At 42.6% G+C, this 13108-nt stretch overlaps 1 protein-coding gene across 1 annotated transcript; it reads left to right on the top strand.

Moving 5' to 3' along the window:
• The first annotated feature begins 2246 nt into the window (after positions 1-2246).
• On the top strand, positions 2247-13108 carry vimr2 (vimentin-related 2). The gene is made up of 10 exons (XM_030765473.1): positions 2247-2359; positions 3186-3321; positions 3828-3983; positions 4391-4510; positions 6752-6847; positions 7609-7743; positions 9192-9311; positions 11066-11176; positions 11676-11800; positions 13066-13108. The coding sequence occupies exons 1-10, from the start codon at positions 2247-2249 to the stop codon at positions 13106-13108; spliced, it is 1155 nt and encodes a 384-aa protein (XP_030621333.1).

The following is a 13108-nucleotide window of genomic DNA, read 5'->3' as shown; positions in this document are numbered from 1 at the left end:
TGTCTGTTTTAGTCTGAAACTAATGTTATTTATCTATATTTTCCCTCTTTCTTCCCTCATATGTCTTCTCTTCATGCGTTTTTTATTTCTTTCTCAAACTCATGTAGGACACACTGCAAGGCTAATTTTTAAAAACTGCTGATCTTAGCTCTCTCTCTCTCTGGTGGACACTAACTTATTGTTGCTTTATCCATTTCCTGATGACATAATAACACGATACTGACAATTCACTGGAACTGTAAGGTCAAACTTCTTTTTTTTTTTTTTAAATCTTTCCCTGACGTCAACGCTTTGATCAGTGATCCTCAATCATTTAGAAAAAAATAAATAAATAAAAAATCCGCAGTCATTTGTCTATGTAAGCTTGTAACTGGTCCAGCTGTCATGCTCTTCAAAGTTTCAGTGAATCACATCTTTGCATTAATGTCTTAACTGGTGTAAATAAGGACTCATATTAGTCTTTTGATTGGTGTTTTTCTCTGTGATGCTATGTTCTGATGTGTGGTATATGTGCTCTTGTCCTCTGTTTGTACTGTATGTGTAATTCATCCTGCAAAAGCTCCAGTACTCACACAAGACTGACGTGGCTTTGCTGACAGCCTTGGTGTCTCAGCCCCAGTTACACTGTTTGTGTCACCGGTTGAACAGAACTGTCTTTGAGTGCCCCCCCCCACCCCAAAAGCCAGTGTTGGCTTACAGTATTCTGTTATTCCAGGCCCAGTGTACATGTTTAATACTTGCAGGCACATGTGGCAGTGCTGTTTGACTACCTTTGAATCTTATTCCCTTGGGGAGGAATGAAGCTGTTCTTCAGCGTTTACATTTTCCGTGCCGTATTTGTCCTGGTCGGACAAAAAAAAAAAAAAAAAGAAGCATATCTGTAGTATCTTAACAAGGAACTCCTGTAACGTTTCCTCTTTTTTTGTTCTCAAATACCATTGCTTACTTTACAAGAGAACAAAACAGTTCAAACCGGTCTGACCATTGTGTTTGGAGACTGACGGCACTTCCTACCCATATAGATGTTACGTAATTTCCTTAACATACTCTGATGTGGCATTGACGAAAACCTCTTTCGAACAAATTCAGCCTCATCAAAGCACTCAGGCCAGTGTGTACCTCTGCCTGGCTCTACTGATTCAGTTAGCTTAATGCCTGTTTTGTCAATCAGCCCATTACTGCAGACTGTGCAGGCATGATAGGTTAGGGGGCAGCCCTGCCCCTCTGTAGTTTCCAGTGTTTCAAGAGCCACTGGAAGAATCTTGAGGAGGGCTTGGCTGCCGTCACAGCCTTATGCAGGGTTGTCATAGCCTTAAAGTGTTTGAATGGCCTCGCCCAAACAATGACGTCTCAGTGCAAGGAATGGACAATTCTCGCGACTGAGTCAGTGGAGGAGAGAATGTGAAAACTCTCATTCTCACTCGCTCTAAGCTTTTTGACACAGCTGAGCCACCGTACAGCATTTGGTTTTCTGAAACAGACTCTTCTAAACGTCTTTGGGATGTGGATCATTAATGCCATAGTTGCCCTGTGCTTTTTTTTTTCTTCTCTGCTATTTTTTTTTTTTTTTTTTTTAAGGTTGGGTTATTGTAATGGTCTGTCTTATAACTTCGGTACATATGCAATTGAATACTTGCACATTCATTATTTTCTCTGTTTTGGTACTTTAATTTATTTAATTGAAATAAAAGACATTACAACAGTGGTCACTGATCCGTTCGACTTTATTTATACTCTCATTACTATGTTGGTGCATTATGTTATTTCTGTTTGATAACACTCTGCTACATAGTGACAGCCTGCATAAACTTCACTTATTAACAAGCACAAGCAAAGCTGCAACAAAAAGGACATTTTTCTTTCAGGAAATACAGAGAATGTTTTGTCTCCTGCATTTAGAATAAAGAAGTAAGCGTTAGGCCTTCACGTACCCTTACATTTGAAGTACACTGGTGCTTGTGCATGACGTTTGCTAAAGTAGTAACATGCCGGAATGAGTTTCTTAATTGTCTAATATATCTTTTCAAACTTCAAGTAAGCATTCTTACGGTATTACCGGTTGCCGTGGATATGTTGTCTCTGGTGTGTGTGAAATCCCTAGGCCGTGACATTGCTCCTATACTTAGTTACGTCCGTGCCCAGTGAAACATCCCTCATCTATGTGTGAGATTCTCCCCCTATTCTCTATAAAATCCCCTGCCTGGACTTGATGCCATCATTTGCCTGCTGACAGCCTTGGTCCGGCCATGGCCATGCTTAGAGTATCATCTTATCGACGGCTGTTTGAGGAGGACCAGTGGAGTCAGACTGGAGCTGTAAGCCAGAGGTGTGGGGGACAGTACCTGCGCTCCTCAGCCAGGTCAGTGGATCTGACGACGCCTTCTAGATTGCTCACCAGTGCAGGGAAACAGAGCTGCCATGCAGAGCACGGAGTTTTAAACATACCTGTCGTATTTCTATTGTGGCTTTCTTCATTTCTATATGTTTCTGTGTATTTGTAGTTCTATATAATGTTCTGCTTCTAAACCAGAATATCCGGCATGAGTCATGGTGAACTGAATATGTCAGAATTTAAAAAAAAAAAAAAAAACACTCTGGGTGCATTAATACCACAAATAACCAACAAGCCTGTCAAGCTGACACAAAATGCAACATCAAATTGGGTCATGAGGAGCTACAATGAAAAGTAGACTGAATCCTGAATCGATTACAGCAATTTCAAAGCACTCAAAGTGTCAGGGAGTGGACTCAGCTTGTTGCTTGATACTGGGTACTAGTAATGTAGTGGGTTTGATGGTTCAGTTAGGCTTTAGTTACTTAAAAGTTTAAAGAGGCCAGAGAAGCGGTCTACGGTGTAATTTGCCGTCGACTTTACTGTGACCATTGTGTAACTAGTGTGTAGTCAAACCACACCCTGATCCCGAGGGGAGGTAGTTTGCAGATTGATAACAGATGTCATTTGCATTCATATCAAGAAATGACATCATCCCTTGTACTTTGTTCTGGACAAGCATTCATTGTCAGAAATGTTTGCAATATGACACGTTCCAAAGTAGAGTCAATGGAGTGTTAAAATTGTGATAACAATAGTTGTTGTTTTCTTTTTCAACGTTAATGCGTTAATTCCTGTGCAAACGACTGGCATTTTAGAGGAATGAATTGATTTGAAATGATCTCTTTGGCAGGACTGCAGTGAGTGAATGGACTGAGCCAGACTTTGCTGCGGCCCGTGCTCTGAATAGAGAGGGTGTGACTCGGTTTGCCCGAGAGCGTTCTCTCATCGCTGCTCTTAATGACCGCCTGGCCAACCTTATTGATGTGGTGAGACTTGGGGAGGGAAATTTTATGAGCTGGGTGCAGAATACTTCTGTTGACACTTACCGCCCAAGATTTATATTCCAAGCCGCAGTGTTAGCAGTGAATCACATTAGTTAGCTAATGTCATATTTGTTCTGAAATGTATGTAGTTTCACATGCATAATTTAGGCATGGACAGGGATATTCCAGATGATCTAGTCTCTGAGTGATTTATTTATGTATGTGTACCAAAGAACCAGCATCAGCTGTCAAATAGCTTTTTGGAATAACCTGTATAGCAAAAGTGACAAACTGTCCTTTTGGGGAGTTATATTCTTACAGGATGTTTCAGGATGTTACAGGATGTTCTGCAGAGCCTTTACAGACATCAGTCAGATGTGTTTACCCCTGAAGAGAGAAATCCTTCATGTACTGCATCTCTCTGAGAAGAGTAGTGCTATCTCCTGCCATTAAGCCCTTTTAAAGGTGGTGTGTGTGTGTGTGTGTGTTTGTGTGTTTGTGTGTTTAAGGCTCGTTGTCTGGAAGAGGAGAATGAATCTCTGGAGGCTCAAATCGAGGAATTAGAGGAGAGACTGAAAATGGAAAAGGAATCTTCCACTGTCTCCATCAGCCGACCTGACGACTCCTGCCTGGACGCTATTGTGGAGAGACTGCGTCGAGAGAAGGTACAATAAACACATACACTTACACACACACACACCGACACACACCCTGTGTACAGTCACTAAGCAAACAGAAACCATAGACTGGACTAACCCAGTTTATGTGTAGTCCTAGTGTAAACACAAAAAGGACATTATTATGAACAACATGTTATCACATCCAAGTGAATATATTTTACACATAAATTCTACCTGTACTGTTTCTCTCTGCTATTCCCTAGAGGGATATTTTTTCTCAGTCTAGACCTGCGTGCTGGACAATACTAATACATTGTTAAAATACATTTGAAATTCTTGTGTTATGACAGCGTTATGCATTAGAATGTATTTAGAGTGTTGCTAAAGCTCTCTAAAACTCTTTATTCTCACTGAGTCTTGTGACACACACTTTGCTTGGTTCTGTCATGCAGGAGGAGATTCTGCATGACACTGAGCTTCTGAGGAGCGAGCTGCAGAGTCTGCAGGCGCGACATGAGGATGTGGTGGAGCAGAAAACCCTTCTACAACTGGAAAGGGAAGATGTCGCTGTGGTAAATTCCTTGAAAGCCTCCGGCTTATATCTGTTTTTACATATCACTGAGACATTACCGCACCGACCGTAAAGTCGATCGTTTGCGTAATTAATAGGAAGCTGTGTAATTACAGGTCCCCCTATAAATTTAAGGCTCGATCTTACAACAGGATTTGGTTGCAAACACTAGATGGCAGGATTGTCCCATGCTTTCAGTGCTCTCTCGCTATGCCAGCGCCCCTGTAGTTTTACATCTCTCCAGTTAAAAATCGTCCTATTTCCAAGCCAGCTGTTACTTTCCTGATATGCCTGTAAAGCTGTTAATTATCAGACTCGGAGGCTCTGGGCCATAGGCCATAGTGAAACCAGAGCCTGAGCCTGTGTAAGCCTCTCCATAACTCTACACATGATAGCACCCATCTCCTCTGGTTAAACAACAGATGTTGGAGAGCTGTTAGCTTGGCTCATAACCCAGTCATTCAGACTCTTATATCTCTCTCACACATGCAGATGCAAGAGAGAGGAGAGGATGATGTTGCTGGCCATATAGGGCTGTGCTGTTCTTTCAATGCTGAGAAAAAAAGAGAGAGAGGCAGTTTTGATAAAGCGAAAGAAGAGAGCTGGCAAGGGTGTATTGTTCCAGATAATTTGGTTGAAGCGGACAGAGATATTTAAGGACCGTGGTATTGTGTATTACTATGTTTCTCAATGTGTGAGAAGCAAGTGAAGCTGGCAGCTTTCCTCTTGCTAACATGGTAGCCTTTGATGAGAGACAGAGGTGGATAATGGAAAAATGTGAAATGGCCTTTGCCACTGGCTTCAGTTATGAAAGTCTTATTCCATATTTTAGATATCAGATACCTTTTTACTGCCAGAACGTAAGATATATTTTTGACAGCATACACTGGACTGTATTTTTATGGATTTATCAGCAACAGTATCTTGATATACAGGTAACTGCCAAAATAATGGAAACACTAAGGTAAAATATCTGACTAGGGCACTGGGCTGTCATGAACTATCAGAGTAGCTTCACCGGGACTTGGCATAAATTCTACAAGTTTCTTGAACCTGTGACATCATTCTTCCATGGTAAGATCCATGATTTGTTAGTTTTGGGTGGAGATTCGGTGACTAAGACAGCAATGGCATGTGGTTTATAATGTTTTCATGCTTATCAAATTTGTGGGCGGGGGCTCTGTCATCCTGGAAGAGACAACTCCCATTAGGATAGAAATGCAACACAGAATGAAGGTGACCACTCAGAACTGTATTATACTTGTCAACATTTCACTTGTCCTCTGAGGTTGAGTTGACCAGAGAGAATCATCCCACACTCATAACAGAACCAACAGGTTACTTCACTGCAGTGAGAGGAGATGTGTGCTTGGGCCTGCAGGTTTTCTTTAGTGGGCATCACACTGATCTGCTCATTAGACACAATGGACTGTCTGTTCATGACCCAAAATCTAATTATCATTTGCCTAATTACTAGCTGTTTTGATGTGCTTTTGGTATATATAAATATATATATACATATATATATATATATATATATATATACACACACACACACACACACACACACACACACACACACACACATATGTGTGTTCGTGCGTGTGCACGCCAGTGTGTGTGTGTGTGTGTGTGTAAATACAGTGTCCAGGGAGTTATTTATTTTCTCCAGAGAGTTTCCTGTGAATAAAGAATGGAGAGAAATCAAACTTTGATTTAGCTTCAACTGAGATTCTCAAATAAAACACTGTGGTGAAGTACAGACTCCTACCGTATTGGAGAAGACTACACTGCAGCTGTTTCATAGAAGTGTACAGACGGAGTCCAAGAAGAGGCTTGTGTTTGTGCAGAGATAAAAGGAACACTCTGCCTTTGCCTTCCAGTACATCTATCCTAGACATGTTGCCTGGACACACAGACACATTCAAATGCAAATGTAGGAGCTGAGAGTGACTGAATTCTTCACCAATTAAGCAGGCACTTAAAAACCCCACATGAGCAAGGAAACCGCTGCCACCATATGGACTGGAGAACATCTGAAACCAGCCACATTCCCCCATCTTAGAGACTCATCATCTTTGTCTCTTTTCTCGGTATTTCAGCGTGAACCAGTGGGTGGAGGGGAGGAGAGTTGATAGAGTGAATGGTGTAGTAAGGATGAAGTACATGGAAAGCCTGGAGAGAATCTGAGTTCATGTCTAGGTGCGTTTGTACTGATTTGGATCTCTAATGCCCCCTACAGGAGGTGGATGAAGTGACTGCTGACTGCCTGGCCCTGAGAGAACAGGTGGCTATATATGAAGAACAACTAGCCACAATGGAGCGACAGCAGGCGACTGTAAGAACACATGTCAACATATGTGTAGAACATTTAAAGTTTTTCACAGTATGAATGATCTGAGTACAGGTCCCAGAAAGTGCTCTGTTTTATTCAGAACCCGTCCAATTGGTGTTTACAGATCTGTGTACCAATGCACAATATAGATCAGCATTCTGAGAGACTTGGTGAGGTAGACATTATACCACTGGGGGATATTGTTATGTCCTAAATTTAAAACACACCAGAGTGATCAGAGGCTCTTCTCTGTCTTTCTCTGTCTTTCCCACTGCTCCTCCTATCAATGTGTGACCTAATGCCCCCGAACCACGCCTACAGTCACACACTCCATCTCCTTTCAAGTGGCATTCATGACCTTCTTATCAGTCCCTTAACTGCCTTAACTCTTTTCTCCCTTGCCTCCTGTATCTCTGTCGTTCTGAATTTAACACACTCCCAGTGGGACCCATTCCATAACTCAAAGCTGAACTCAGAAGTATGTCAAGAATATGAAATGAAAAGTAGAGACTGCCTTTGTTATATTAAATGCCATTATTGTCATCATCCATATTTCCAAACACCTCATATTCTCCTGCTTAATCAGTTTGGCTTTCATTGGTTGTACTGAGGGAAAAAAAAATCTCAAGATTAGTCTTAATGCACTTCTCCTGGAAGTCATCATTCTGTTATAATGCTTTCACATAGCTGTGCTGTTTAACAGAGGCATATGCTGAGAGTCGAAGAAAAACACACACGTTTTTTAATGATTTGTTTGTCCACAGAGGCTTGAGATGCTGTCGGAACCCGTGGACAGTGATGGTTCCCTTGGCGTAGCTTTGGACTTCCCTGCCGTTGACATCACCCCAGCCATTATGGACATCAAGGAGTATTACTGCCAACTGGCAGAAAGTCTACAGGTATCAGTATTTTACATACACACACATGGACACACATCCTCTGTCTCTCTCTATTCCTTTCACTGAGAGAGTACTAGAGACATAAACATGCAGACACACTTGAAGTGATATCTGAGCTTTCACACATTGTTGTGGGACTGGCCAGTTCCTTTTGGCCTCCTGACACAACGCTCCAAAAGAACTCGAGAGCTTCAGTCAGTGTTCCAGTCCAACACAGAGTGCTTTTGTCTTCTGAGTATCTTACAAGCGGAGAGGGTACTTTAGAGGTCATCCTGTAGCACTGGTGACCTCTGACCCAGCCTGGCCCGGGGACAGCCATTCTCCGCCAGGGCCATGACTGTAATCAACAGGCTGGCCCCTTTCCCAGGTTCCTTTGCAGTGTGGTCTTCGAGATGAGAGTGAGAAAATGCAAGAGCGAGCTCCTGTGCTGGGAGCCAGGTCTGATAAGCCTCTGGAGAACCATGGGTCTTCTAGTGTTATGTTTCCCAACAATCTTCTCTTGGACCACCACCATATGTCTCCCATGTATTTGTTGTAACTTTTCCCTTGAATAACCCTTCCTTGGAGTCACCCCTAATTCAAGTGTTTAGGACTATAAATGTTTGGCAGTATGAATTAGTGAGGCTATTTTAAGGTTTTTGGAAAGGAAAAAAATTGCTCAAATATATGTCCAACAATAAACTCTTCTGGAAACCCTGGATCAGTTTCGCCGGAGTTTAGCCTGTCTAATCCTGGACACAGATACTTGCACTGAGCCTCACTTTCCCTTATTCATACCTTCCTTTTGTTTTAATTTCCTCTCTATTTCTGTGCCTACCAGCTGGACTCACAGCTGAACATCAGGTCTTTGCTTCATTAGGGTCGTACACAGTTTAATTGTCTCAATCACAATCGGTCATGATTGGGATTGTGAGTGCTTGTAATTGTGGACTGATTTTGGCACACCAACACCTGCATACCTGATGGGCTTCTTCATTTGCTTTCTTTTCCCTTTCATTTATGTGCCCCCTAATTGTAGATGAGAGTGAATAATCACTTTAACTCTGATTAATCTATACTGCCTGATCCCTGTGTAATCCTGATTGATGAGTCACTTTCTCCTGTAGTACTGATTCAAGCGCTTTATCTTAGACTGACTGTGGTCCCTTTGTATGGTTATAAAAATCTAGAAGGCACTTTTAACAAAATAGACTGTGATTGAGATTGGCGTAATTACTATCTTCACTATAAACAATGCTGGAACAGGTTTATTCTAGTGACAGAAGTTCTGGAAATTGAGTACTCATGCGTAGAGTAACAGTTTTAAAACAAAAAAAGATGTTTAACTTTGATGTAAATATATGGTATCTATATATAGATGGTATCTGCACATGTTGCTCCCTACAGAGCGATGGGAAAGATCGGCGGTGCTCTCGCTTCCCCTTTGAAACTTTGTCTCGTGTTTTTAGTTTGAGTCGAAGGCCGTCACAGAGGGGGGGCTAGGCAAACGGGACCAACTGGTCGAAGTGACTGGAGGCAAGGTGAAGGACGTTTCCAAGGAGACGGACGTGAACGCTCTGAAGGACCTGGTGAGTGTCTGGACTCTTCTCTGAGCACTTGAGCTGTGACCTTCCATTTCAACGCACTGTTATTGCTACCTACCGCTCTCTCTCGCTCTCTCTCTCTCACTCTCTCTCTCTCTCTCTCTCTCTCTCTCTCTCCGCCTGTGGAAATGCTCTGTCTTCAGCCTTCTATTTCTTGTAAATAGACACAAATGATAAGTCCGGGCAAAGGGAGGCCGCTGGGATTGCTGGATCCTCAGTGTGAGGCAACAAGCTCTAAATCTTCTCTAATGATGGAAATGAATAGTTTCCAGCAGCATATAGGACCGGGGAGCTGGGAGAGGTTTGTTCACAGTACTCTTCACTCAGTGTGACAGTTAGGGAATAAAGCAAGCTTATTCCTGCTGACTGGAGTGTTTACACTGAGAGATAGCATCATTAGATGTGAGAGTTTGGTGCAGCTTCCCAGCAGTATTTCTTCCTCTCTCTGTCTTTCATTATTAACAGTGTATTTCATAGTCTACCGGCACAGTCTCTCTCTCTTTCTCCCTCTCTCTCTCTCTCTCTCTCTCTGACTCTTTCTCTCTCCCACAGTTATAAACTTCATAAAATTCTCACATTCCAGCAAAGTCTCCAGAGACGCCAAACCAAAACTGAGACAGGGTAATAAAATTTCACCTGTCATCCTCACTTTCTCACACAGATAGTGAAAAAGAAAGAAAGTTTTATTTTGTTATGGGTGGGTGGAGATGGAGAAAAGTACTCTTGAAGAGAAAACAACAGTGTGTCACTGAAGAGAGACCCATTCATGATTTATACGTGTGAGAAACAATTAAAATTCATTCACTAGCCTGCGTTTACATTCAGCAGGAAAAGAAAATCAAATCACAGCTTGGTCACAGCTGACACCTCTCCATTTTGAATAACAAACAGAGCGGTTTGGCTCTAATTATGGCAGTTGTGGTCATAGCCTCACTCTTCAAATAAACAGCTCCTCAAAAACCACAGCATTCACTTTCATAACACAGTCTCCTCTTCCCTAATCTACAGCACGCGAGTAGACAGACAGACAGCCTCCCTCAATCTGCACCTCTCTCTCTCTCTCTCCTCTCTCTCTCTCTCTCTCTCTCTCTCTCTCTCCCCGTCTCTTGGTTTGAGATGGATACTGGAGGTCTGGTGTCACGCTGAGACACATCTTGACTAAACAAACAGCTTTTTGCTGAAACGAGGTCTGTCCATTATGAAGGAGAGTGATGGCTGGGCTTTCCCCTGACTAATCACAGGGACTGAGGGCAAATGGTCGAGACCTCACTAATCACGGCAGAGTTGGAGAGAATCTCATGGCCACTTTACAAAGACATCTCATCACCCTGTTAATAAAGCCGGGGTAAAGCTTTCGGAGATGTACCTGAGAGAGAAATACAACCTGCAATCTCCATCCGTCTCTGACAGCCAACTGTTTAACTTACCTGATTACTGTAATTACTCACTGCACAGCACAGTTCTCTCTGAGGTGGGAACGGATCGTCTCTGCGTTTTGTTTGTCATGAGCAGGAACATGCAACATAAAATTTCAGCTCTGTTCACGTGCCTGTTTTTTTGAGGCATATGTCCCTATTGTGGGAGTTCTGGTACAACAGAGCCAAATGTCAGATCCAGTCAAAGAGAACCGTAATCATAATTTTGCTGTTTTTTCTACGATTACACTCTGTTTATTTTTAAACAGTGTGTGTGTGTGTGTGTGTGTGTGTGTAACAGTGTGCTTATGTCTTTGATTACAGATTACTGAACTGCAAAAAGAGCTTGCTGAGTTGGAAAGACATGGAGAAGATCTGGAGGCAGAAATAGAGACTAAGAGAGAAACTCATCTGGAGGAGATTGCAGAACTGGAGGTGAGAGACTACTACACCCACTCCTCCCACTGCAAACAGCTCTCACTTCATAAGACTGGCATAGAGTGTGTGTTTGGACTAAACTCTGTTAGGCTAGTCATATGCAAAAATACTATTAAAATTATGTATGACCAACAGGAGCTGACTTGATCTATCTGTCTGTTTAAAATTGTCATGTATGAAACGTGATGTGTCCATAAAATGGTAAATATAGTATGGTAATATTTACTAAGTAAATATTCATGAGGAGGGTTATATGTATATATGGCCAATATCATATTCAATTAAGACGTGAAAATAGCACTGTACATGTAATTTTAACATGAAAATGGCACTACACATATGTGATTTTGCATGTTTTGTAGTCAGTGGCAGAAACTGTTGTGTGGACAAATTGACCCTCTGAAAACATAGCTTTCTGTGTTTGTTCAGGCCCCTGTTAACCTGTGTTTGCATAGACTAATGATCCTCTCTCATACAAACCACTGTATTCGTTCAGGCCTCTGCTGCTGGGCTGGAGGAGGAGCTGGGTGATCTCCAGGCCCAGATGAAGGAGCAGTGTGGAGATTATGAGGAATTACTCAGTGAGAAAATGGCTCTGGACATCGAAATTGCTGCCTACAGGTAAAAACTGCGGCCTTTATTTACGCCTTTTTGGTTGATGAGTTTTGCTACAAACTGTGTGTGTGTGTGTGTGTGTGTGTGTGTGTGTATGTGTGTATGTTTAAGGGAAGATGCAAATGTCTGCCATTCTAGTTTTTTGTACATTTGATCTGCCATTGCAATTGATACCAGACCTTTAACTGCTACATGTTACAGGTGAAATTTAGTTGAGTCATATTCACCTCTCAGATGCATAATTTGTATGTGTATCTCGTTAGTCATTGGCTAGGTCATTATTCAAAAGTAAACTGAGTCAAAGAATCTGAGGTATGCTCTTTGAAGTCACTTTGTGGCCTCAGTCCACCGATGAGGATATTCCTAAGAATAGTCTTCCAAATTTCCGAGACTAGTCCAGGTCTCAGGAAACAGATCCATCTGTAGTTTGAGAAACTATGATGCCATTTCCCGTGCCCTTGAAGACGTGCGCTTCGTAGCACCTCTTGTTTTTGGCACAAACGAACCATCTGCCTCTGTGGTATGTGCAGTGACGCACACGACCCTTTCCTGAATCCATCTCCCCTTCTGTGGAAACCCCTCATGAGGGTCCTCAAGCGGCCGTCGCTCGCTGGACGTTCCATCTGAGGAGCACGGGGCAGGATGTGGCCGTCTCGGACACAATGGCTCATTAAAATGGACGGAGAGACCTCCCGCCGTCTGTGCTGGCCACCGAAGAGTTGGCAGTCTCCTAATCCTCGCGGCTGTTCGTGTCAGCTCCTCTGCATTTGTAGCATTGCCCGCTTCTGTTTCTGCCCTACTCAAAGAATCCAACAATCCCAGAGTCCTCCAGCAGACAGCCACAAAGTCACACAGACCTGCGCCTTCTTATTTCATTATATGAGAGCAAAAACAACCACAAAAACTTTTCCCCCCCTCTTTTGAATACTGGTGATTAAAAAACATGAATAAGAGATGAAAACTAAGGTTGTTTGCTCTCTCTGCATTTCAGCGAACTGTCGGCACAAGCTGCCCTAATGACACCACAGTGTTGTTACAAATAGCATTTGGCTTGTCAAATTTCCCAAAAGCAATTTGGGCCAGATGCATCACAGCAGCTGCCTCCCTCCCTGCCTGTGTGTGTGTGTGTGTGTGTGTGTTTGTGAATGCAAGGTTCAGCGTTATTAGGAGAGTAACTCAACTGACTGCTACCGCTTTGGGGTATTGAAAAAGAAGTGACTCAGTTTCTCTCTTTTCTCTCTCTCCCTCTTTTCTCTCTTCTATTCTCCCAGGGGTTTGGTGGAGGAGGAAGGAAAAAGATTGTGGTACCTGTAG

This window comes from Chanos chanos, chromosome 2 (assembly GCF_902362185.1).
Source record: "Chanos chanos chromosome 2, fChaCha1.1, whole genome shotgun sequence".
In the NCBI taxonomy this organism is placed as follows: Eukaryota; Metazoa; Chordata; class Actinopteri; order Gonorynchiformes; family Chanidae; genus Chanos; species Chanos chanos.
The sequence above is the reverse complement of the archived record's forward strand: the minus strand, read 5'-3'. Positions and strand labels throughout refer to the sequence as shown.

Coding starts and splice junctions, on each gene's coding strand:
- vimr2 (XM_030765473.1), top strand. CDS start 2,247: ATGGCCATGCTTAGAGTATCATCTTATCGACGGCTGTTTGAGGAGGAC. Junction 11,177..11,675: donor AGGAGATTGCAGAACTGGAG/GTGAGAGACTAC, acceptor GTATTCGTTCAG/GCCTCTGCTGCTGGGCTGGA. Junction 11,801..13,065: donor ATCGAAATTGCTGCCTACAG/GTAAAAACTGCG, acceptor CTATTCTCCCAG/GGGTTTGGTGGAGGAGGAAG.